Source organism: Aquila chrysaetos, chromosome 8 (assembly GCF_900496995.4).
Source record: "Aquila chrysaetos chrysaetos chromosome 8, bAquChr1.4, whole genome shotgun sequence".
Taxonomy (NCBI): Eukaryota; Metazoa; Chordata; class Aves; order Accipitriformes; family Accipitridae; genus Aquila; species Aquila chrysaetos.
The window spans coordinates 10017398-10044666 of record NC_044011.1 but is presented as its reverse complement, the minus strand read 5'-3'; the positions used below and the strand labels follow the sequence as shown (position 1 = coordinate 10044666).

The 27269-nt window shown below is 36.8% G+C and overlaps 1 protein-coding gene across 1 annotated transcript in view; it reads right to left on the bottom strand.

Moving 5' to 3' along the window:
* The window catches only part of PRKN (parkin RBR E3 ubiquitin protein ligase), an 800965-nt gene that overhangs the window by 391879 nt on the left and 381817 nt on the right, over positions 1–27269 (bottom strand). The window contains exon 5 of the mRNA XM_030022007.1: positions 24189–24272. Coding sequence (XP_029877867.1) covers positions 24189–24272 — 84 coding nt within the window. The remainder of the gene's footprint in view (positions 1–24188; positions 24273–27269) is intronic.

The window sequence follows — 27269 nt, the reverse complement described above, 5'->3', positions numbered from 1 at the left end:
ACAATCTCTGATCAACACCAACTTCTGGGCTGAACCAAGACTGCAGTTGTCAGGAAGATTAAGTTACCCAGCCCAGCCCCCAGAGCCCAACCCAAATTGTTCTGTTGAATTTGTTCACCAGGTTTCAGCATGTATGAAAGAGTTTATTTCGGAAAAGTTCCTTTGAATTACTTGAGCCACAGATAAAGTCTTAGTTTCAGAGTAGCTACTTAGTATTATAATCATCATATCCTGAAGATTAGTGCTGATTTCTAGGACTTAAACTTTCCCATCAGCCTCTTTTAAAGTAGAATCCAACTGTCTAAATTTGTTATCAAGTGTTTCCTGTAGAGAATCAATCCTTTACTTTGAGCTTAATTTCCTCTGGCAATCAGATTTGAATTTTTATGTGAACGTAAGCCACAAAAAGGGCTCAAGGAGGAGAGAAACTCAAATACTATATGATATCAGATCCTCAGGCTGTGCTTCTGATGGCACAAAAAGTTATTTGTAATTACAGGTTTGAGTGATTTGTTTCTTTTCCAAACATGCTAACAAGCACTTGGCGTAAAGATAGTGATCAAGAATTCAAAATTACTACAGAATAAAGCTAAAATGTACAAGAAACAGGACTCCCATGCTTGAGCTGTAAATATTGCACAGGTGACGTTATGTTGTAAGGTCCCCCAAATAATCCTATCTTGACCTTCAGAGAAAAGTCCGCAGAGTTAACAAAGCACAAGTATTTAAGTAAACTACATAATTTCCTTAACTGACTGTTACTTTTCATAAATATTCTATATGACACAACCAATTCCATGGTGTGTTCTGTAAATATTGCTGCATTTATGCAATGTATGCAGTGGTTCCCATCCATCTGATCGTATTACAACTGAAACATCCAAATTTTCTCCACCCCTTGGTATCAAAGGAACTGGTCAGGTTCAAAGCTTAGAAAAAAGGCATTTTTAACATCTTAAAAAGTGACTGTTATTTTTGGTTTTAGGTTTTCAGCCTTCAGCTAATATCACCAATGTCCTAGAGCCTCACATCCATCCATTAACCACATAGACGATCTACAAGTCTGCAACATAGCTGAAAGGCAGTACTAAGACACCTTTCATTTAGCACTAAGGCTGCCTCAGGGGGAGCATCAGTATTTATGTGAGGACACTGGGCAGACAGAATTAGGCTGTAATACTACAGGAGTGGCTCTTTGCCTCATCTCTGTGTCTCAGCTTTGAAAAATTGGACGGTTTCTTCTGTCATCTTTCCAATGCCTGCCATAGATCAGGATATGAATGAGAACAAACCAGCCAAGACACCACCCAGTTACGTTGGGAACAGCGAGAGAAGGAAAGGAAGGAAATGGCAGAAATGTTATTCTCTCCCTCTGTATGATATATGCTTGCCTTTTGCTCTGAAGACTCAAAAATGTACCAAGGAATGTTTAGCGCCTCCTGATTATTCATTGAATAGGCAATGGGTTTTTTGAAGTCTATTTGCCACCCAGCAGCTTGTTGCTTTTCTTTTGAAGCATGTTCTTCGCCATAACTATGCATTCTGTTAGCACATTTATAGGTATGCTGTCCTTACGTCCGAATCAAACCTCAATAATTCAGTAGAACTTACGCTCCTAATATTGTCCTTTCTACCAAGGTGCTAAAGAACAGTTCTTGTGTCCCATCTACACAAACAGAGGTAACGTCTAACCTACATAGAGCAAGACACATTAAACCCAAAGGTTTGGGGGAAATTCTGCAAAATTTTTCCAGTAATTATTTTTCAGGTTTTTCCAGTTGCCAGAGTTGATGGGGTTGGGAGTAAGTTTCGATGTGTTTGTTTAGGTTTTTTTTTTCTCTCCCCTGAATCTCTGGTTTAAACCTTTTATTTCTACATGGACTGAACAGTCAGAATATTTGTACTGCATCACACAAACTGAAGATTTCTTAAAACAAAAAGCAACCAAACAAAATATGCTGCATGATGTCCAGAACAGATGATAAATAGAAAAGGAAGAATGATGTTAAATATACTCACATGAAGCAAATACAGACAAAAGCAAATAGTTGATTCATATTGCCATCATCCAAGGAGGGAAGAGGACTATGTGTATGTTTAGTTCATTTTATTGGTTTCAGCTAAGTATAATCTGTACATAACTCCTTACACAAGTAACATTACAATTGTTCCTTCCAATTCCATGAAATGAGATAAAGATGTTTCATAGTGAGATAAGCATTTTAGATAATGTTTTAAAAAGCAAAATTTGAACTATAATGTCTAGTAGAAACCCCTCACAATCCTGTCACAATTTTCAATATATAAATGCATGATTTGTATTTCATAAGTTTGAAGTAACAAATAAGCATTATGCTGGTTTTGGCTGGGATAGAGTTAATTTTCTTCACAGTAGCTAGTATGGGGCTGTGTTTTGGATTTGTGCTGGAAACAGTATTGATAACACAGGGATGGTTTTATTCCTGCTGAGCAGTGCTCACACAGAGCCAAGGGCTTTTCTGCTTCTCACCCCACCCCACCAGCGAGGAGGCTGGGGGGACACAAGGAGTTGGGAGGGGACACAGCTGGGACAGCTGACCCCAACTGACCCAAGGGATAGTCCAGACCATATGGCATCATGCTCAGCATACAAAGCTGGGGGAAGAACAAGAAGGAACAGGGGGAGATTCAGAGTGATGGTGTTTGTCTTCCTAAGTCACCGTTACATGTGATGGAGCCCTGCTTTCCTGGGGATGGCTGAACACCTGCCTGCCCATGGGAAGTGGTGAATGAATTCCTTGTTTTGTTTTGCTTGTGTGCATGGCTTTTGCTTTACCTATTAAACTGTCTTTATCCCAGTCCACGAGTTTTCTCACTTTTACCCTTCCGATTCTCTCCCCCATCCCGACATATGGGGGGAATGAACGAGCAGCTGAGTGGTGCTGAGCTGCCAGCTGGTGTTAAACCACAACAGTCCCCAGTGTTTTACATGACTCATATTAAAAAACAAACAAACAAACAACAAAAACAAAACCAACACACACAGTATTGTTATGGAATTGAATGTACCACTACCTAATAAGATGGTATTATAGGCTAAAGTCTTGCAGAAACTTTCCATGGAGGTTCTTACAGGTTACTAGATGTTCTGGAAAGTTACAGAGGGCTACAGTAAATGACGTGGGTAGAGAGGAGAAACAAACAAAAGCCACAAAAAACCCCACCAAAAGCTCTTCTCTTTGGCTAATCTTGTACTGCAAAACTCACTAAAATCTTAGCAGTAAACTGAGTTTGTTCTCTGGCATTTATTTTAATGTTCTCTGTTGTTGTCTTTTATATATATATATATATATTTTCAATATATAATATATACAGATGAGCTAGATGCAATATATATATGCAAGGTGAGCTAGAAAACATCAGTCACAGTGGGAAATCCATTATCTCCTGTATAATCTTGTAAGGAAAAAAAAAGAAATCTATGTTTGTATTGCACTCTTGTCTATAGTTTCTAGCATAAGAAATCTGAAAAATGTAGCAAATAAGACATACACATCCTATCTAGTGTAGATGGCTCTTTGCATAGCTTTAATATAATGCTGATGGTGCCTTGATAGACCGTTTACACTGAAGTGATTTAATTTGGTTTCCCCAGCAAACTTTTATATACTTATATTGTCTTCATTGTAAAAACAAGCCACAAAAAAAAGATTTGGTTTTTCCTAACTTAAAAAAATTTTATCCAGGGAGAATAAGGCTACATCTACACTAGCAAACAGTTTATTGTTAAAGAATACCCAAGAGCGTTTCTAGGTGATTGAACATAGTCATCCATAGAGTTGCAGTGTTAGCAAGGTCCCTGACGTGTTTTAGATGGTGCCAGCTAGCATCTCTCACAAGCACAGTTCAGGCGTGGGCACACCTAGGCGCAGTTCATAGTACGTGGTTGCATCCCTGGTTTAGGGACTGAGAAAACTTACTAGCTGCAGATAAGCTATGTGGTGCCATTTGGCCTTCAGGCATGAGGAATTTTCTGAGCAACATTTGACCTTGTGGTCCTCATGGGAACAGTAGAGTGGGGCATGGTTTGCATCTCTCTCTACTTCTGTAAACACATTTTCTTCCTAACCAGTTTTATTTCCCAGTCTAATTTCCTCTGGTCTTCTGACCAGGTAAGCAACTGTGGGCAGGACTCTTCTACCCTTGCCTACTGCAAAACATTTTCTGCTCCCTGATTTTACTAAGCAGGTTTCTACCTGTAGAAGCAGCTGTAAATTCATACTTAGTCAAAAGAATTCATGTAAATAGAAATTCATGCCCTCACTCATGTCAAAAAGCAATTTTGTTTGAAAATGTGACCAAAAATGGATTTACATGATAGCAGAATGTTTAAATGAGAGCATGAACAGTGCATTAATGGTATAGTGTCTTCCGCAAACAACATACATTGCTAAGTTCTGCATTTGACATTTCAAAAATTATTTTTATTATAAGATCTGTATTACAAACTAAAAATGTCAGTTTTAACTTGCAAATTACCTCAAAAATGTATTTTTTGAAAAAACTCTAACTTTTAAATGTATTTATTATTAAACTATTTTACTTCAATTTTAGGTAAGGAAAAGCAATCATTTGAAAGATACAGATGCATGGCCAAAATTGTTGCCTTGTAACAGGCTACCCAAAAAATAACAGAAAAAACAGAGACATAGACATTAGCATGGACATTAAACAGAAAAAATTGTCCAGATGCCTTGTCCTATTCACAAAATTTCAAACACACCAAGCTGAGTCCCCAGTGCTGTAAATACATGGGTGCTCACAGCTACTGCTTGCACCACCGTGCCCTGACAGCATTCACGCAAACAGGCACTAACTCACACTGTCCAGAGCACCAGCACCAGCAGCACTCTAGCAAAACAACTGGTAGAAATTAAAGTTGCTCCTGACTTACAGGAACGTGGTGGCAGAGCCAAACACAGAGATACTGGTCTGTTTTGCTCAAGTTCCCTGTGTAGGATGTACAGCTTGCAGAGGTAACTGAGCCACCCAGATGAATTTGGCCTCACGAATATTGTGTTCACACAAACATAACAGATCTATTACAGCATCTGTTATGACAAATCTTTTTTTTGGACTCCAGAATTCTTCCATAGGTGGCATAAGCAATTAAACAGCCAGCATCTGCCAAATACTGCCATGCACTTACCACTGCCTTTGCGGTTTCCTGACTGCTATTCTTTCTGCACAGGCATTATCTCATTTAATAGCAGCAATGTTCACTAGGCAAGCTCACAGCTTGAAAACAAACTTTCCATCACACAGCCTATATGTTCATGAATATGTAATACATATGTAGGAAGACCTTGGATAAGTGCATTGCATAAAATAATCCCTTCAGGGCAACTGGTAGTTAAAATGAGAAATACATTTATCTGTAAAACATACGCACTTCACGTACATGTGCTGGCCTGTAAACTCTAAAAATGGTCCCTTCCAATTCCAGAGAGAAGTTACAGCTGGGTAGCAGATATGGTTTTGCTTTGCTTTGCTTTGCCGCCTTCACATGTTTACAGTCAGAGCTTCTCATTTAACCACTACCACACTACAACCGCGTCTTGAGGAAACAAAACCCATCACTTCTAAAACACCACCTACCACAGCAAAGGAGCCCAGCCCTTCATATGACAAGTAACCTTTCCAGTCACTTCTTCCAGATCCATAATAGGACTTTCCCCAGCAATGCCTTGGAGAACACACACATTTATACAGAAAGTAGAAGACTTGTGTTCAGCCCTTTCCTGAGCACACAGAGCTCCCAACTCAGCTGCTAGGAGAGCGGGTACACAGCTGCATTCCTACAGACACAAACAACGAGCTCAGGTGCTCCATATTTTATCCAGCCTGTCCTGCAAAATGCTTAATTAGCACAGAGTGCAGGGACTGGAACCCAGGACAGTACACCCTTAGGACTATACTCACTATGCTCAAGATCACTATCTGCAAAAAAAAAAAAACCTATGCCCAATCAAAGGTCCCCCATGTACTGCTCCAGTGGGTCATTCTGGTATACTTAACATACAAAGCACAAAAGCCACAACTACTGTCAGTCACAAGCCCAACAGCACCAGTGGGGCCCTTTTGCAATAACTTAACAGGTAAAGGACCCTTTTCTCCACAGACTGGATGAAACAAGCAGCAACCATTGTACTTATATCAAAAGACAGTCCTTGATGGAAATTAATTCCAGAGAAGCATACCCTCCCTCTAAACTACATTGGTTCAGATTGCTGCACTGACTGTTACCAAGAAGAACAAGATGTGGGCTGTGCCTTTACCTTGTTGCAGGCTGGCAGACCAGTAACATTGCAAGCGTCAAGTGAGATTTTTCCAATGTGCAATTTGCTTGCTCTTGAGGAACATAAACAGGGAGAACAGAAATTAATGCATGGTAAGATGTCCCAGATACAACACATTAATGTTTTCATGAAACTGAAAGACAGTTCCAACTGTGTCACCCTCGTACATTTATGGACCTGACCCAGGCTCTGACTCAGATTCCTGACAAGTGCCCTGGAACTCTCTGGTCCAAACCTAACAGGCAGCAAGTCCATCCTAATGTTGCTAAGAACAATCTGCCCTTGTCTACAAGCATGAAATATAAGTAAAAATGAATACAGAACACCACTTCATGCAAGAGCGAGCCTTTTTTTTTTTTCCCTAAGACAATCTTTTTGCTACAGTATGCCATCTCCTAGGTAACCCACGCTGTTTATTCTAAGCCTCTCCCAATCACAGGAGCTTTCTCAAAAACAAAATGAGAAACAGGCCCTCAAGAAGCATGTTCCAAGATGCTAGTTAAATACATTCAAAATGAACTCAATATCTGACACACATGACATTTTACAGCCTTTAAAATAAAAACAAAACATATGTGGTAACACAGGAAACAGTGTTACTTTAAACGTAGTGGCAAGTATTATGCTAATGCATGTGGGTTATTTGTTTTTAAGAGGTTCTAACCTTCTTCTAATTTTTGCCACTTTTTTGGGGGGGATGGTGGTGGTGGTGGTGTGTTTTTTTTGGTTTTGTTTTTGTTTTGGTGGGGGGTAATATGGCCCCAATGTTTTACAGCATGGTTCTTCTCATGTTCATATGCTTTGCATATTTATTTCTATATATTTTCAAAGAATATTTATGACTTCTAAAATATTTAGTTTTCTAAGTAACTGTAAATTAAAGTTTAAATAAACTGCACAAATTTATTAGGTCAGGTTTCTCTGAGCTAGAAAATCAGTTGAAGGAGGTTCTCACAGAATTCCAGCTATACAAATGTTCCAGCAAAAACTGTGAACTACAAGAATTAAGTTATCACAGCAAATCCTTATTGACAGGTTAGTGATCCTGCAAGCAATGCCCTATTTCCTACTAGTGTTTAAGATAAAGCTTCCAGAAATCAATCTGTTTGTGGGTGCCACCTCTAACACACATAAAAGTCATAGCACCTTTAATAGATATCTCCACAGGAAATTTTGTTATTTTTTACCTTTACAACCTCAAATTCATGTGGGGCTGATGTTTTTATTTGAAAAGAATGAGATACGCACAATTACAGCTTCTCCTCATGGCACTGTAACAGTGGTGTTCAGTGTGAGGTTATTTCTTAGTAATTACCACGCAAGCACCAGAAGTACATGGCTTTTCTTTAAAGCAGAAGACAATAAAACCCATTGATGCAACTGAACACTCCTGTGCCAGTTCTGATGTTGCAACGGTGGGGTAACAGGAGCGCGAGACAGCTTTATGCATCAAAAGGACAAAACCCACTTTTTGCTAGAACACTCTTTCGTTGTCTCCTGGCAGCAGTTTAAACGCGTGTAGCTTTAAAGAACACTTCATAACTGCAGTTACTTTGCCCACGTACATTGAAGTACCACAGTGGAAAAACCTCAAACATTTGATTTCAGAATGCCCCAAACATTTACTTAAATCCCAAAGAGCTGCTATGATATACTGTACAACTGATCAGCAGATATATTGCTCAGAGACATGAGATTTCACAAAGATTTGAAAGAGAACTGTTGCAATGCATAATGTCAAAAATAGCCTGTGGATAACATGCTCTTAAGAAGGTGTTGGGGGTTTTTTTAAGCCATATGTTTCTAACCATCCATTGTACTGATACAAGGGAAATACTTGACTTCCAAGCATCCTCCCAGCAAACAGGCCGAAATATTGAGTATTTCTAATGTGTCACAAATGGAGTGATGCACTTCACTCGTAAGAGAGAAGTAGCAATGTGTTTATTGATATAAAGCAGCAATTTAACAAAGTTTGATAGCAAATGCAACAGTGGTTTAACAAAATTCAACGGCAAGGTACACTTGATATTTACTGCATAGAGGACAGGGTCGGACAAAACTGTCAGGGAGACCCTCCTGTTGAGTCACAAGGTTCAGAAAGGACCCCCTTGCATTCTAAACTCCTTCTCAGAGAAGAGTCTAGGTGCAGCTGGATCCAATCCTAGTCCCAGACTTGGTCAACGGTTTGTGTCTAAAGGACTATATCTGCACAATAAGTCATTGATATCACTTAGCTAAGTTTTCAAAGTTTCAGCATGCTTATTCCCAATTCACTTACCAAGCATCTGATGCGATAAGGATTATCTCAACCTTGAGAGGCATCCCTACTCAAGGGCAGATCCTGGTGTGCATCCTACTGCTGTGCAGGAGAGCTCAATGGGCCCTGAGCTGTCCACTATTTATGGAGTAAGATAATTGACTTATAGTCATATTTACATACCAACTACAGGTGTTAGTTTCTTCAAAATTTGGGTCGAGTCAGACACTGACCAGCACTGTGGTTAGGTGGGCGCATTGTTCAAATTAGCCCTTGGCTATTGCATTGTTATCTGCCTTCCCTGAAACCATGTTGAGCTGGACGCAGCCATCACGACCAGACCCATCCATTACGATCACCACTGGTGGTTATCTCCTGAGTACGATTATGGGAAATACAGGTCAGGTTGAGGAGAGGGGGAAGCACACTGCCACATAACGACACTGTAAGGGCTTCACTAAGCCACTTTTATGTATTTATACAGTTAATCAATATGCATACAGATTAATGCCCCATTGGAGCAGGCGCTTAAAGCATAGAGCAGTGTTAACTTCAGCAGAGTATTGGTATATTTAAAGCTGGGTATAAACTTTAAGTATCCTCCCAAGTTGGGCTATTAAGACAGAAGACAGAATCAGAAAGACATTTGTGATTACAGTTTAAACTTTCTAGACGCAAACCAGCAGAAGTTTTGCTTATACCTGACTTCTCTGAGCTAGAAATACATGTTGTATACTGAAGACAACTACGTTTGCCTGGCCCCGTATAGCTATACTACTATGGGAATCCAGGCATTTCTGACAGCAGTTATTCAAGAGCTACCCAACACATTAGAATGAACCACGAGACACAGCCCATAATTTGTAGCAGCATTTCCAATATGAATTACCTTGCAGCCCCTGGTGACAGAAGCTCACAGGTGATGCCATTGACTACATTATCTCACACTACCACATAATATAAGCAGTGCATGCTTATTTTAAATTTAGTTCTGACTTGTAAAAATGACCTTATTCATAAGCTGCATGCACAGAAGCTGAAGACAAATTAAAGAGTTTACAAACTGATCCCAAATCAGTTACAGGCATGATCTTAGAAATAGCTAGACCAAAAATAGAATAGACAATTGTTAATCAAAACCTAATACCTTCACATTTTAGAATCTCAGACCAGAACATCAGGCATGGAAACTATCGGTGGGAAACATTTTATGCCAAGATAAATTTTATACCAGCTTTTAGATCTAACAGAGTATACCACATAGTGTGTCAGCCTGCAAAATGACACAGTTATTAAACACTCAATAACAGTACTTGCCAGATGTGAATGAAGAAATTGTACTCTTCCATATAAATGTTGCCTGACATTTGAGGAGAGTCTCCTATATAACCATACTGTACCCTAACAAAATCATCTTCATCTGGTTTGATTGCTGATAGATGATTGCAAGAACATGTTGCATGCTTGAGTGGAAATCCAAGGTTTCAATCATCAGTAATGAATTTGCAACAGCTGCAGACAGTAGCATATTGTTTATATGTCATGTGCAGTGAGCAACAAAAGATTCAGTGAAAGTGTTACTGAAATTCATTGAATTACAAAAAGCTTTCCCTGAACACATTAGACCCGTTGCCACGGTGCATGCAAAAATATGTATCAAACAAGCTGTATTTGAAAGAAAATGTGAGTCTGATTTGTGAAACAAGCAACAGAGTAAGCTCAATGTTAGGGTTTGGAACTGACTCTACTGTATCTTCTTGAGTTTGTTTCTCTGGTTTTAATATAAACACATTTCATTCATAGGTTTCAATTACTGCTTCCCAATTTGTTTAGGCCCCTGAATGCCTGCATGTTTTCTAAAACTTTAACAGATCAAATACATAAGCAGTATAATCACCTCCAAATAACATGTAGAAAGGACTTGTTGGGCAACATACAACATAAATAGAGTAACTGTGACACTCCTCTCACTACTAGGCTCCACACTATATTACGGCATTAACAAATTCCGGTGGGAGTCACACACCTCCTTCCCAGATTCCTCCCTGGCATAAGAATGCAATATACTGAATTTGGATTCCTCTTCCCTTTTGTATTCATGCTAGGTGTAACTAAGACTCAATAAATACATAAATATGTAAAGACACACACACACAGAGTGTAAATTGAAAAAACTAAGCCTTTATATACATTAAGACAAATGTATTGGTCATATTTATCCTTTATATCTCTGTCTGATAATATGTGGCTTCCCTAAGAAATCTGTTCTGGTAACATCTGGTTATTTCACCACACTAGATCATAGAGCAGTCCATCCAGCCCAATATTTTTTCTCTAATAGGAAGTTAACAGTAGATGCCTAGAATGTGTGTTAAAAACAAACAAAACAAAAAACCAAACCAAAAAACACCACAGAAGACAAACTTAAAGTGATATTTGCCTCGAATATGTTTCTAATCTTCAGCAATTCGTTGCTCAGAGACTTCCTAAAACAGGAGTATCTTCACATTTAACAGTTCTCAATGGATTTTTCTTCCATTAGTTTGTCACTTTTTGAAAGCATTATAACTTCCACAATGTATCATGGTAAAGAGTTCTGCAGTTTAATTATGTACTGTGCAAAGAGGAATCTCCCTGTGGCTATTTTGAACATCACAACTGGAAAGGAACACTGTATCAGGCCAAAAGAGGGATAATCTTACAATGTTGTTAAGTCTTTATTGACAGCATGGGTACAGAATGAATTCCTTGCCTCAGTGCATCGTCAACGTGTTTCTCAGACATTTCTAGAAGTAAATTCTCTTAAAAATATTAAAGGTGCATTTACATTCAGTTTTGGTTTGCAAATACTATCTACCTTTCAGCACAGTCAATGGAATTATTACAGGAGCTGTGAATGATCTAGGATTTGGTCAGAGGAACGCAAGCTCTGCTCACTTTCCATAACATCAGACCCTTGATATTGACAATCTCAAGGAGAATATAAAAATGATCATTTATAAAACATTAACTGCTTTTTATGTAAATCCAGGGGTAACACAAAATTCAGAGAAAAGCTGTTAACTTATATTAACAAATTATCAGTCTTGGCAAAACTCTCACCGATTCCTGTTACAGGATAAATCTTCAACTCACCTGAAAGTGCCTCTCATCAAATGATGAAGCAGCTACACTATCTGAAAAAATTTTCAAGAACTCTAATCTTTAAGGGAGATGTGAAGTTGTGTTCAAAACAATGGCTTATTTTTAAAAGGCAATTTTGAAGGACCAGGAAAACCTAGCAGCTTAGCACAATCATGCAAAGTAATTGCTCATATAAGACAGAATAAAACACTGGAAAAAAAAATTTCTCTGAAAGCATGCTTAATGCTCATGTTTTCAAGATGAGGTTTTCTGGAACTGAACCACAGACACAAAAAATAATGAGCAACAAAGGACTTTTTTTTTTTCCTTTCAGTGACAGTGTTAACAACTGAAGAACATCAAAGAGCAGAGGATTTGTTTGAAGAAAGCATTATAATCTTCAGCATATTTTGTTTGATCTTTTACAAAATTGTGACATTTCACATGTAAATAGAAATGGTGGTAGCAATACATGCAAGATGAGCTAAACTTCCCAAGACCATTCAGCACAGAGTAGAAGTGAATGAATTCCTCTGGGTTTGCCAGAACATCTACGCAAATTCCAGCTCAAAAACTATTAGCAACTCTTTACTCTGTTGGTGAGATGAGAAAACTGATGAACAGTTCCAAAGACCTTGCTTGATCTCAGTTTTCGGATTTTTATGGTGCCAAAAATAATGCATTGGTTAATAAAAAAAAAAGCTTCTTAAAGAAATAGTCAAAAGAAAAAAACATTTAATATATAATCAACTGTTCTAAACCATACTTGTTATGTTTGCTGGTGGTGGTTTTTGATGCAGACACTGTCTGTGGCCCATAAAAAATGTCCAATATAGTGTGCAAATATTGTATTTTTACACTTTGAAAGAGTGAATAAGTAGTCACTTTTTTTTTTCAAACAAGGATAGATCTTAATTTTAAAAGCTTTAACTTCTATTTCCAAGATAAATAATTTAGCTCTTTTGTCCTTGTATAAAATTAATTCTATTTTATAATTCAGTTTTTTACCTATCATTGATTTTTCTGCACTGAGAAGTAGAATAACAGAATTTCTTTATAAAGGAAAAATTGATCCACTCCAGAATGAGGTTACTTTGAGAATATCTGTAAAAAAAAGATCTAATTATAGTTTCCTGAAGAGGTAACCGAGACGGAATGTAGAGTTGAAATAATTTGTAACTACAACGCAAAGGACTCCAAAACATATTAAAGATCTTTAAATACTAAGAAAAGTCAACTGCCTTGTTTCTTTCTTCACTAATCAAGTATTTGAAGTAAGCATTTTTAATCTGCAACTGCTATTAAGTACATCCATTTAAAGGCCTAACAAAAATTTCCATAATATAATCACAGCACCTCTGCAGGTTATTCCGAAGTCCCATATGTGCTGTTTTCAGTGCTGTTGCCCCTCTCTGCTCCTCCTTAGAAAATGCACCAGTGGCAAAACAAAACCACCCACATTCAGAGACTATTTAAAATAGAGAGCTTTACAGGAACAGAACCACATCATGCCATAGTTTAGGACAGCTTTCTATGAGGTAATCTAGGTAATTATAGGCATGTAAGCCTGACACCAGCCCTGGATAGAATAAATAGCTAATATGGTACTTGATTAATAAAAGAAGGATGTGTAATTAATGTCAATCAACAAAGATTTATGGTAACTAGACCTTATCAAACTAACCTGACATTTTTATGAGATTACAAATTTAGTGGAACTACATAATAGTGACGTTGCGAATTACCCAGATTTGTGTGTGGCATTTGATATGGCACTGACGTTTTGATTAAGAAACTAGAACACTATAAGATCAATGTTAGATGGATTTAACTGATACGTTTCAAAATGTAATTTCCCCACAGTGAATCATCAAATGTCTGTTTTTCAAGGTGGTCTTGCAGTGATCATCTCCTAGCCCTATGCTATTCAAAACATTTGTTAACGATCTGGAAGAACACAAAGTTATTGCTCACAAACATTTCAGATGGCACAAAATCTGAGGGAGTGGAAAATAACGAAAAGTCACTGACAAAGCCTCGTGAACAGCTCACTCAGCTGACATCAAACACATAAAATGTATTTTAAAACTGCCAAAAATGAAGTCACACCTTTAGAAGTAAGGGCCATGCACGCAGGAGGAAGAATTCTGTCCGGGGAGACAGCAATTTGAAATGACTGAGGTTTTTGGTGGATTATCAGCTGAACTGGAACCCTCATGATGACATTATGGTTAAATTATTTAATAAAAGTGCTGGATATCAACACAAGTAAGCAGACTGTATCATCTCTGTAGTCGGCACTAATGGTATCACTGCTATCACTGCTTGGTTCTGGTGCGTGAAACTTATGAAAAATTTGGAAAATTGGTAAAAGTGCAGCAGATAGCTGAACGAATGATTAAGGACTGGAAAATGAGGTTTTATTACTTACATCTCAGAACATTCAAGGAAAAGGTAAGGTATATCTGAACTTTAGTCTATGGACACCAACATGAAAAAACAGAGGGCTCTTGATGATAAAGGACAGTAGACAGAAACTGAAGCTAGACAAACTGAAGCTAAACAAAAAAAATTGTACTAAAATTTGGACATTTTTAACTACTCATACAAGAAATACACATTTTTAACAGGCAAGGTAATTAATTAACCACATAAATCAAGGGAGGGTTTTCTTGTTTGTTTAATTCACCACTGGCTTTTAAGTTAAGAATGTATGTTTTCCCGAATTATATGTTCTCATTCAAAAATCTATTACTTCAGGAAAGGATCATAACTTGTGTTACATAGCAGGTTAGGTGAAATGATCAGAATCTATGTACCTTCTGCTTTTATATCTATGGATCACTTACTTCCCACCCACGCCTGCCAATTACACAACTTGAAGTTTCTGTGATGCAAAGGATTGCCATAGTGGGTCTTTTGGGCTTCATATTTTGTATCTCAGCAGTTCTGGATTCCCAAACATTTTCATAGGACCAGAAAGGATCTTGAAATACTAGCACACATACCAGATTGTCCTAACAAATTATGCTTTGGGACACAACTGTTCATCATGGAAATAAAAGAAAAAAAAATTAATGAAGCAACACAGAAATTGGAATATATGGAAAGAAGTTAAAACAAGTGCTAACATGTTTATGAAAGTTTTTGGAGGATCAAAGCTGATGCATGCTAAAAATTGCTTGTATAGTTCAGTGTAATTTAAAAATAGACTAGTTCAAAGCAATTATTTACAGGCTTGCATTTCTATCATTACAGATGCGATATTGTAGACTAAGTAAAACCAGATGTTGGTTAATACCTAGTTTATAGTGACTCTGTTTAATTTAGGATGACCATTAATCATTAGCTTCATTGTGTAGGCCCGAGTACTTTGTACAAACAATGGATGCTTTGCTAAGGACTATACCCTTTTCTGCAGAACTGAAGACTGATAAAAAGGGAACATCCTGTCCCAAAAGGCCCAAGAAAGCTGGATGATTGCCAAAGCAGCGTGAAGTCAGCAGAAATCTGCAGTAACTGGGGGAAACATAAAGGCAGCAGGGGGAGATCATGACCACCAACTCAATTCAAGACCAAAAGACTTGCCCGCCCCCACCTGTAAGGACCATGCATGCCAATTTACATAGCAAACGAGGTTGATTCAAATATAACTAACAATAGCAGAAGGGATGGTGATTACTAACCAATAAGTTGAATTTAGGCAGGTTTTTACTAATCATGTAACAGGATAAATACATTGTAGTTCTTTGGTGTGGTGTGCTAGCTTTGTGGAATTATCAGCTAGCACCCACCTTTGTGCAAACAGGAGATAACTATCTCGGCTCTGTGTGTAAGACTGGCTTATTGCACACCAGTTACTGAACCCTGTCTGTGGGACAACAATATGAGAATGATACATATGCTGTTGTGATTGATCAGAAAGCTCACAAACATCTTAAAGGTGACATTTAACAACACCATGGGATCTCTCTTAATATACTGTAAGGTGTTGATTGTTTCAGTCATGCATATGGATTCTCATGTTTTTCTATTGAAATTAGGGTCAAGTAACTGACTCAATTTATGACATAAAATAAATGATTAAGTGGGTACTATGTCCGCTTTATAGTTACTCTAGTTATTGTAAGAAATGCGTGTACATTAACTGTAGTTATAAACTTAAAAGTCAGATTGACTTTGAACTTTGTTCTCCTTAGGTAACTAGGCTTTTAAAAGACACTCCTCACAGACAATTTAGAAGCTTCTTTTGCTATGCAAGAGAAACTGGACTGGGGATGCTCAGGTCGATTCTCATGTTCACTGTGGAAGCATAAATCAAGCCAAAGCATTAGATGTGTTTAATAGGACAACTCAGTGATTAAAACATAGCCATTTTAATCTTTAATTTGGTGAATGGATAGCTCTCTGAATGGAAGAGGGTTTAAAAACAGCAAATTCTCTGAAATAGTTTGCCTGTTTGTTCACTCTGGCACCATCTTATACCACAAAACAGAAAAGATAGAGTAAAACTACAATGATTGGTCTGATTTGTTTGTTACTTAACTTGCATTTATGCTTTATTCCTTTTACCTGCCATACCACCGTGTATAAGAGAGTAACAGCTCCTAAATAGTAAGAGCAATGGTCAGAATCTCTGGTAAATATGAAAAATATTCTGAAACTGGTCTTGTACGAAATCTGAATAATTCTCTTCAAGTCTGGATAAAGAAGCTGTCAATCTTACTTCACAGATAATAGGTTGTGTTATAAGAATTCTTGTCTGGTATTTTAATTAGCACTCCTGTTCCATCATACTCACTATGAATTTTTTTTTTTTTTTTAAGTACGTGATATCTGGACTAACCTCTAATGCAAAAGGCAAATTAACATGGACAGCAATGAAATAAAAGAAATAAAGTCAAGAGGTTTCTTGGTATTAAGAAACATCTCAGAATTTTTAAAATTACTCAGAGCAATATTATGACATCGAAAATATTCTAATGGCTCCAAGGAGAGACAGACAGACATGGCTCCTTTCACAAATAACCAACCACATCACTGTACGCAAAGAACAATGAATAAATAACATAGCAATGTATCAGAGCCTTCCTATAATGTGATGATAATTCTTTGTTTTACTATATTCACATTTTGATAACATCATTAAATTTACTACTTTACTCTTGATACTCTAACTGCTACAGAATTTATTTCTGCTCTCAACTGAAACCAAGGTCTGAGCTGATCAAAGCAGAAAGAGACCAACAAATGATGCATACTTCATCCGAACAATGAGGTTTGAGAAGAATAGCTTTGGGTGCTTGAAAGAAAAGAAATCATTTGGTAAGCTGCATATTTAAAGCTTCCAAGCTGAATGCTATTCCCTTGATTTCTTAGTCCAGCCTATTCCAGATGAGCACAGGCTCCCTGCGGAACAGACTAGCTATGAAAAGATTACATAATATTGCTGTCCCCAGTGCTAAACCTAATGACAGTAAACATGCAGGAGAAGGAAAAATATTAATGACAAATGTTCAAAAATTTGTTCAATATAATAAAATTGAAAGATTCAAATCACACAGGAGGAATGTTGAAAAATAACAGGAAAAGTTACTTAATGAAGAGACATAACATGCTTCCTGTTGCAAACTTTTTGCCCCCAAACACACACTGGAACAGTGAGATTACTGTATAGTGGAATCTGACTGTTTAAAACAACGTATAATGACCATATACTAATCATTTAAAAACCAAAAAGGAGTAAAAATAGATAACTGACCAAACTGGAAAATAAATCTTTTCTGTGGACACAGGACATTGTTATAAAACTTGATTAGAAGGGTATACTGATATTTAAGGAAACGCAGTACTTAGAGATACTTCTATAAGTTCACAGAAGTCCTGTTGCTTCTTTGAGAAATGCTTTGCTGAAACCTAGCATGTTTTGAGGACTGGAGAAGAGATAAAAATGCTATTCAGTTATGATGATGGACAGTTGATGCCACTTTCATCAGGAATAAAAAATTCAAGGTACCAGTAGTGAGACATGTCAAACTGGGATAGAAGTACATTTATATTTCCATTAAAATGGTTTTCATTTTTCCTTATTCACAATGGCTTAACCCATATCTGACCTATAATCCTGTTTAAGCCTTTTATTATTGTTTCTGAGATCTTAAAGTCTACAGCAACTCTTTCCACACATCAAGCAAGAATCTCAAGAACACATAAAGAACATTAATACTTTTCCCTACAGGTTTCTAAAGTTCAAAATAATTTGCCCTGTATTTTGCCTTGGAGACGCAGCAATGTCTTTCAGAAACTGATGTACATTCACTTGAGTGTGGGACTGATGTGGAGCTGATTCCTATGAAATCACCACTTCAGTGGTTTGCAGTGGTGTTACAGCTCTGTCTCTGCCTACCTATGAAAAGGGCCATATTATTTTTGTGGGTCTTGATGACCTTTGAATGGCATCAGTCTACAAAGAGAAAGAAAATGTACTAGCATTTGTATACACAGAAGTAGAAAAAGTCCAAGTCCTCCTCTTCACAATCAGAAATTCACTTCATTGGACTATAAACAGAAAAAGTTCTGTATGTATTTTAGAGAACTGCAGAAGTTTGAGCTTAATAAGAACACTTCTTCAGTAATATTTCAGTTGAATAAGGAAAGGTATTTACTGACTAAATAAGAAGTTTAGTATAAAACATATTCAGATTGCTTGTAAGGACAAACCTGAATCCACCAAAAATCATATCAGAAATAGTGCCCACCCCCCCCCAAAAAAAGGAAAAAAAAAAAAAAAGGAATAAATACCAGACCCTCAACAGGATAGCAGCTAAAATTTCATTTCAGGTACAGTATCTATAATTTTTGTTCAGCTACACGTGACAACTATATTTATTCAGCGGAAAGCATATGTTCCAATTATTACCATTGCACTGAAAACAAAACCCAAACCCAAGATAGCTCCACTCAAGCTTGCAATTGGTTGAGAAATAGCTTGCTTCTGTCCATTTCCCTGAGCTACTGGAACTAATTATTTGTAATGCTCTGAGAAAAGCAGCACTTTAATTTTAACTCTCTGGTATGGTACATTCTACAAAACAAATTCTACATCACTGATACTATATTTCACAAAGCTTTTTTTTTTTTTTTTTTCCTTTATATCTTCTTGGAAAATTTACTGTGTTCTCACTATCATGATTTAGTCATTGATGTGGACAAAGTAATTACACAAAACAGTTCTAAGATTATTTGAAAGTCTTACAAATATTAAATACTGGAAAACCTTGAATCATTACTTCAAATACGCCACTGGATCACCTTTGCACTAACTAGGAGAACTGGGTTCATAAAAAGAATAAGTTCATTTCTGTCTTTTTAAAGAAGGAGAATAGGAACTGGTTCAGGATACTCCTTTCTTTAAACGTGGCAGTAATCTTTTCTCTTTGGTTATGCACCTGTTTGGGAATGTTTCTCATCAAAGAATACACTGGCTGACAAAAAAAAAATAAAAATGGAGAGCTAACTGTTTCCTCCTTTAATGAATTCTATCCTTTCAATAATAATAAAAAAAAAATTAAAATAATAATTAAAAAAAGAGGCCAATAATAAGAAAGCAATACTTCAGTTCTTCACCATTTTGTAACACTGAGACTAGAAGTACTTTCCTGTAGGAGGGAAAAAAGGCTGTTCATCTATAGAACAAGATTTCATCTCCCTCTGTCTACAACAAGCTTTCTGATAATATTCAGGCACAACACAAGAAGGACCTCAGAGGTACAGATGAGATTTCTTCATGATATAAAGAGCAGTTCATAAATCACTTACTAATTAACCTCAACCCTCACCTATTGGTAAAGCCTTCATACACTTTTATGGGTTTGTGAAACTTGATCTGCAGCGCTGCTCTGCATTGAACAAAGTAATCTCTGGCTATCTAGCTAAGTGACAAAAAAAAAAAAATCATTTCAAGCTATTCAGAGGTTGTAGCGAGGTGTGTGTCAGTCTCTTTTCCCAAGTAACAAGTGATAGGATGAGAGGAAATGGCCTCAAGTTGCACCAGGGGAGGTTTAGATTGGATATTAGAACAAATTTCTTCACCAAAAGGTTTGTCAAGCACTGGAACCGGATCTCCAGGGAAGTGGCGGAGTCACCATCCCTGGAGGTATTTAAAAGACATGTAGATGTGGTGCTTAGGGACATGGTTTAGTGGTGGACTTGGCAGTGCTAGGTTAGCAGTTGGACTTGATCTTAAAGGTCTCTTCCAACTTAAATGATTCTATGATTCTAAGCTGTAACTAAATTATGCTCATGTGAAAGCAGTATCTGGAATTTCAGAGAACCACATCTGTTTCCATAGGCTTTGCATTGCCCTTTTCAAAGAATACAGAGAACTACAAGAAAAAGAACTCAGAAAGAAAAGCAAACAAATACATCTGAGAACCCCGAGCCTGGAGCACTGCTGGTGCATTCAATCATTTTTCTAGAATAAGCGTCTACCTGCACAACTACATACAGTGCTTCTGGCTGAAAGTGTTTTGAGACAGCCGCCAAAAGTACAAGGTTCCACCTCATTTAGTGAATGGTCCTGGCTTGCAAAACAGCTTGAAAGACTCCAATTTGATCCTCATTTAAAATGTGTCAATCAGATGAAGTCAACTTTTCCATTTCCTAATTAATATACTTTGTTTGTTATAAAAGTGACTCAAGTGTTCTATAACTGCAGTAACATAAGTGTCCGCACCAACTTCATCCTTTTGGAGCTGTAGAAGTTCAGAGTGCATACATTATTTTTGACAGACTATAATTAATGTGAAAAAAACCATTGAGTTCTGCTTTCGTTACACTGTGTATTTTGTTCACTATTTCTCAAAGCACTAGACTATTCATTTTGTTTCATAAAGTAGTCTGACATTAAATCTCTGAAAGAAACACTGCTTATTACCTTTTCAAGATCCATATTCTCTGTCCAGACCCCATTTTCACCAGTCTTTGTAAGCTTTTGTATTTCTAGATAGAGCACACAACTTCTCAAGAGCCTAGGCTATGGGGTAAAAGTCTATAACTGAAATGAATATGAAGCAAAACTGTGGGGAAGTCCCCCAGGCAGCACAGGGGACCAATATGCACTGTTACAGGTTCTCCAATTTCTCAGTCAGCAATCAGTCATATTTTAAGACACTACAATTGCAACATTAACCTTTTATATTTATTTCTCTTGTATTTCTTTTGCTCATAATTATGGACTATAACAAATCACAAAACGCTTACTTTGTTTTTCACTCCAAGCTCAAAAGTAGTTGGAATCACAAATAAAGCACATGGAGCAGATCATATGAAAATTTAAATTCAATTTAGTTTACATCAAGCAAACCCACAAAAATTAATCAGATACGTTTCATATTTGTGAGCACATTGGAACACATATCAAGTCACAGTGCATTTATCATTAAGATATTCATTATATCTTTTGGCAATCACTTATAAATTTTATTTAACTAAATTGAAATTTGATTTCTATTGCTTTCTAATATCATCAATTACTCTATTTTCATATTTGCAACCAAAAGAATTATAGCCCGTAATTTCTTGCAAGAGACTAATTTTCCATCAAAATACATACAAATTAGCGTTTGGGGAAAAAAAACACATTGCCTGTTGAGGGGATAACAAACTGGTGTTTATGAGAAGTGGAGACTGATGAAAAACAATTTTTAAGGAAAATATTTATGTCTTGGGGAGAAACAATGAAGGAATCTTTTTTGCTTTGCTTAAACAGCAGTATTTGCAGTTCATTGATAACAGACAACTAACAGTCTTAAAGCTTCTTCATTATCCATCACTGTAAAGAAGCACGTACACTGTGGAGCTCTTTGAGACAGAAAAAAATATAATTGCACAAACTTTGTCATGACAATGCAAAGCCAAATACTTAATCGTAAAATGTGACTTAATCTCCCAAAGATTTTAACAGCCAAGAACAGCTCAGGGGTTTCAACCTGTGAATTAGTTCAGGTTATTTTTTCTCTTTTCCAAACAGCTGGACTGTTTTACCAAAGCAAGAAAGAGTGACAAATCCCTGGAAGCACATCTATAGGATCTCTATTGTTTCCAACTCTGGGCAAGACAAACCAAAAGGCTCAGCAATTTAAACATTTGGACTGGAAGATTTCCTAGGAAGTAAAGATGTGTTTTTACAGTGATTGAGGCTGAAAAAAAACTTCACCCCAAAACACAAGACGGATGCCTTTCAGGGACTAGAGGACCTCAACAAGTCACTAATTCAAAGATCTGGTGCAGGGCTCCCTACTGGATAGGTAGATAAGTGAATCTGACTAATTTTTTTAATGACTTAATTTTTCATGATTAGATCAATATTGCTGGCAATTCTTGTTCAAGATCATAAAAAGGAGGATTGTTCTTGCATCCCAGTCTGGTTCAGTTCTAACAGCATTGGATGGAGCGGTTTGTAGCTGGTAGAAAGGGAAAATGTTTCAGATTAGAAACAAAGGAACAGCACATTTCTCCAATAACAGCCTCATGCCTGTAGTTCTGGTGGTCTGAAGCTGCATGTGCAACATGTCTGCCTAAAATAGGATGACTCCTGATTTTTGTTTAGTGATGCCTTACTGAAAGATAACATCGAACCTTGGCCCTGCTAAGTATGCAACTGGCCAGAGGCACTGACAGCAACTGGAGTCATGGGACTTAGTTGACTAGTTATTGGTTGTTTGCCACAACATTAGCCAGCTAAGAGTTCAGTCTTATCGTCAGAGGTTTTGGTTTTTTTTCTTGTGTTGTGGGGTTTTTTGGGGGGGGTTTTTGTGTGGTTTTTTTTTTTTTTTTTTTTTTTTTTTTTAAACCCACAAAGCCAGGAAGGTATGTTGCTCCATTTTCTGCTTTAAAAAAAAAAAAAAAAAAAAAAAATTAGTTCAATAAGGGAATGTGTTGTAACTCAGGGTTGCCAAAAGTGGCATTATTTCAGTACCTTTTTCACAGACAGATTGGGTAACAAAACTGGTGAATTGGTAGCTGCAGATCAGTCAAATATGTTCTAGGGGTCTCAAAAGGTAACAAGACTGAGAATCTTGATGATTTTGTATATAAGGGCTCAAGCTGGATACCTGCCAAGGAGACTCCCATCCTTGTCAAAAGCAAGTTTTATCTTCTTCATTTTCCTGTGTCATCTTTAAAGAAAGAAGTGAAAACAAGAAAGACTTCTCCCCAGTGATGGTAGTGGCACAGTGACAACAAACAGGTAGCAAAAGTTAAGTCAGGCAGTCAACCCTCTTACAACTAGAGTAGTTCCTGAAGCATAACAAGAGGCAGACTACAGCCAATCTGCCCAGAGGCAAGTGGTGCTTTCCTTTACACACCTAACAGAGCTCAGTACTGCTGAGAGAATAGTACCTGAATGTCTAATACCTGCCACTTTGAAAAGAGTGGTTGAGCTGCTACTACAAGGAGCACACAGAGAAGCAGAAGCCCAAAAGCTGCAAGACCTCAGTTTCTGTTGGCTGTGCGTGGAGACAGCCATAAATCCCTTGCTGTTAAAACAACCATTTTGTGTCTAAAGTTAGATAAAATATTTCCTGACACCATCTGTGGCCAAGCACGAGACACCTATGGAACCGCATGGACACACCACTTCACAACTGTCTTGCTAAGGAAGATAAAGAGAAGATTGCACCAGAGCAGGTCACTGCCTCTGAAGAAAAGCACTTATGTTGTCCCAATCTGCAAATCTTTGATGAAGAGAATCCTTTCATATGTACAAAGTTTTGAGTTTGTCTTTAAAAGCTATGTCCCAAAGGAACACCTCAAATTAAGATTTTTCCTGAGAAGGAATTAACTCTAAGACCTGTTGAACAATTTCTAAACACATGAAAAATATAAGTATACATAAATAATGTTTTGAAAAATCTTCATTAAGAATTTGAGATGTCTATGCTGCTTCTTACTCAGGCTTTTCATTTACATCACTTCAAGAAACACTTAAAGTAAACAACAATGATGAGCATGTGGGAGAACAGATTGTAAAGTAATCAGTGTGAAGAATCTGCTTCTGTGGACAAAGCCTGAAAACCTGATATGAAAGATCTGATATGCAAGATGACATAGAAATTTGAAGCTTTCAGGGCACTGATATATACACAATAACTATAAAATAAGCATTGACATAAACATTTAAGTATTACATTCTGCATTTAACCTATGCACCTATGAATATCTGAGTTCTACTTCAGTTAAAGATATGACATAAAATGATTTCCTCCTTCATTCCAAGCAGCAACTGACCAAGCTCCTCCCTTTTGCTAAACATGGGAGATATATTATCTGATGCTGAACAGCTCTTTTGAAGTGTATCATACATGTCAATTTACATTCATTTATGCAATTCTCATATGGTTAGAAATGCTACAAACAGTTATTCTTATAAGTGCCACAGTACTTGGAGAAACATGACAAAATCTTACCGCTATGTTTCCATTGCACCTTGGGGACTGGCAAACACCTCTTATTCTGTTGGGAATCAGCACATCATCCCAGCAAGATGGACCCTTCAAAATAAAACCAAAGCATATAAAGGCTTTAATCTACTTAATAAGTAAACATAGAAGTTGGTTTTGTTGCTACTTTTCCTACACCCCTTTCTTTTAGACTTTAGCTAGACAGTTTTATCACATTTACACTGAAAAAGTCCAATCAGATTATATGACAATATTCATCAGTAAAGCTCAGTCACTCACAGGACATACAGCCCCTCCACCCTGAGTGTTGGGAACAGCAGTCAAACAGTAGGTAAAGTTTTCTCAGCTTAAGACAGGCACTGACTTAATTATGATTAAAAAGCTATAAAGACTCATCTTCTGGTTCAACACTATTTACACCTTGGCCTGCAGCTGACTAGGGGGAAAAAGTGAAAAAACACAACAGTTGGAAGTAGAATGCACAGTTAGAAAGTCTGGAATGTAAAACAAAGACTAGATTAAGTAGATTTTCTGTATTTTGTTGTTTAACTATTAAATGGCTCCAGCTTTACTGAAATGTGTTTCTGTTTTCATGGGCTGCTAATGTGAATTTTGATGTTTACTGTAAACAAATTGGACTTCTTGTCACCAGATAAAGCCTTTACCTAACTATAATACAACATAATGAAAATGTGAAGTCAGAATTGTGAGTAGACTCCTGGACATTTACATTAGCTTCAAGATTTGTCAGTCACAGTTAATAAAAAAAAACAACGTAAAAACCCAGAAAGAAAATTGATAGAAAATCCTTAGCAACTTTGCTATGACATTTTGAATATAAACAGTTCATTTATGAGTGTACTACAAAACTCAGAGTAAATTTAAAGATTACAAATCAGCATTATTAATATTTCACAACTGCAAAATAGTGTGGTTAACAGGATGATCTATCAAAGAAGAGTATTTATATATATGGCATATATAGGAACATTTATAAAAATATTTCCCAGCACATTTAAATAAAATTTAAAATTTAAATTAATTTTTAAAATTAAAAATTTAAATAATGTTAGCGCAAGTCTTCTCTTTTAATATGGATCTCATACCAATTAAAATTTAATTTGTAGACAAAAAAATTAATCTGAGAAATAGATATGAAGCTTACAGATATCCATATACATCGTAGAAATAAACAACTAAGAAGGTATCAATAATTAAAATATTTGCTACTTGGACTACTCAGCATTTGTGAAAGTGTCACTACTCAGGAATAACAGGAAAACTTTACCCAAAAGAGAAATTATGGCAGTCAAGAGGTTTAACTGCATTAGTGAAATTAGTGCCTACTTAAATCATAGTTGGGTTACAAAGTAATCCAGTACCACATCTAGATCCATCTCCTTTTTACTTCTGTGTGACACATTTCTTCAGCATAGTGCAGACACAGTCGAGATAGCTTTGAACTCACTTAGTAGGAACTTAGCTATAAAAGGTTGATCCAGCCTATCTGAAAAGTTGAGTAAAACAGCTTGGTCTGCACTGAGCTCTGCTCTCTACTGTCATAGCTGAAGTGCTGGCATTTGAGATAGGTAAAATAGAACTTGAACATGTGTAAGTTGTATTGCAGGCAGACACAGGGGTGAGTACTGGTAGATTTGACTCTTTGGGAGAAAAACAGCTGCAGTAGTGTGTAGCTAATATAAATTAATAATACTGTACTTGAAATTGTGGAGGAAAAAAAAAGAAACTTGAATTCATTATTTAAAACACTTTAAAAATCAAGTTTGCCATCAATTATTCCAGTGAATTTTGACCTCTTATGAAGCTCTAGCATTCTTGAGATTTTGAAGGAAGAACAGCAGAACCTCGTTCAGGTGTTGTGCAAAGAACCACCTCCTTTTAATTGTTTTCAACTCAGTAGTTGAAAGTTTCATTCAACGCTCCCCCATTTTTTTATTTTTCCCCACGCCACCAAAGGTTATGCAGATCTCTAGCATACCTCTCACAATAGTTTACTTTCCAGGAAGAAAAGTAATCTACCTTGCCATTCCTCATATAGATGCTGTTCCTTACTTTTGATCAAGTATTTACTCTCTTTGTAGCTCTTCCAATTCTACTCTATCTTTTTAGAATATGAGAAACATCACACAGTATACAAGACTTACTCATGTGCTGGACTAGTGAATGGGAAGATGGTATCTCTGAATTTGTTCTTTATTTCTTTCCTAAATAATTATTAAAATGTAATTTACTTTGCTAATGATTACTAAGCACTGAGGCAGCACTTTGGTGGAACTATCTATCATAACTCCCAGATCTCATTCCTGAATGTAACAGTTATCTCAAAATCTGTCATGTATATATAAAATTCGGGGTTTTTTTCCCCAGTGCACATCACCTAGTATTAACATACATTGAAATCCATCTGCCACTTCGACAGCAGATGAAGCATGCATCCTAAGAGGGGCTTCTAGTAGGTACTTCCCAGGTTCCTCCATACTGAACCCATCTGTTTGTTCCTAAGGATGAATCAGCTGTATACCTCATCCTCTCCAAGTATTTGTTTTATATAGCAATCATCTAGTGGACTTGTACACTTTCTGCTCCTGTTATACTTTAAAAGGACTCAGTAACAGTTTTTCTGCTGCTTGCAAGTTATAAACTTTTTTTTTTGCTTGCCTAATATGCATTTTTATATTTAAGATGCTGGAATTATGTGTTTGTTTTTTGTTTGCTGGGGTTTTGTTTTGTTTTAATTTGTCTCATTACTCATTTTACTCACTTTTCTGAAAGATGCATCCTTGATTCTAAAAACCTCCTTTTTCTTTTTTACCCCCACAATTTAGTCATGCTAGCTTCTGTTCAGTCCTCCTTAAATTTCTGTGCACATAATCTTTGATTCCAGTATAATTTCCACATCTCCTCCAAAGATTTAACTCTTTTTAGTTGCTCCTTCTGGCTTCTTCTCAATAAGCACCCTTACTTTTACATGGCTTCTCTTTTTCAAAAAATTAAGCACAACACTTGCATCTTGCTCAGATTTTGGGAAGTTGCTGAATGTAAATATATTACAGTCATTGTTAAAGA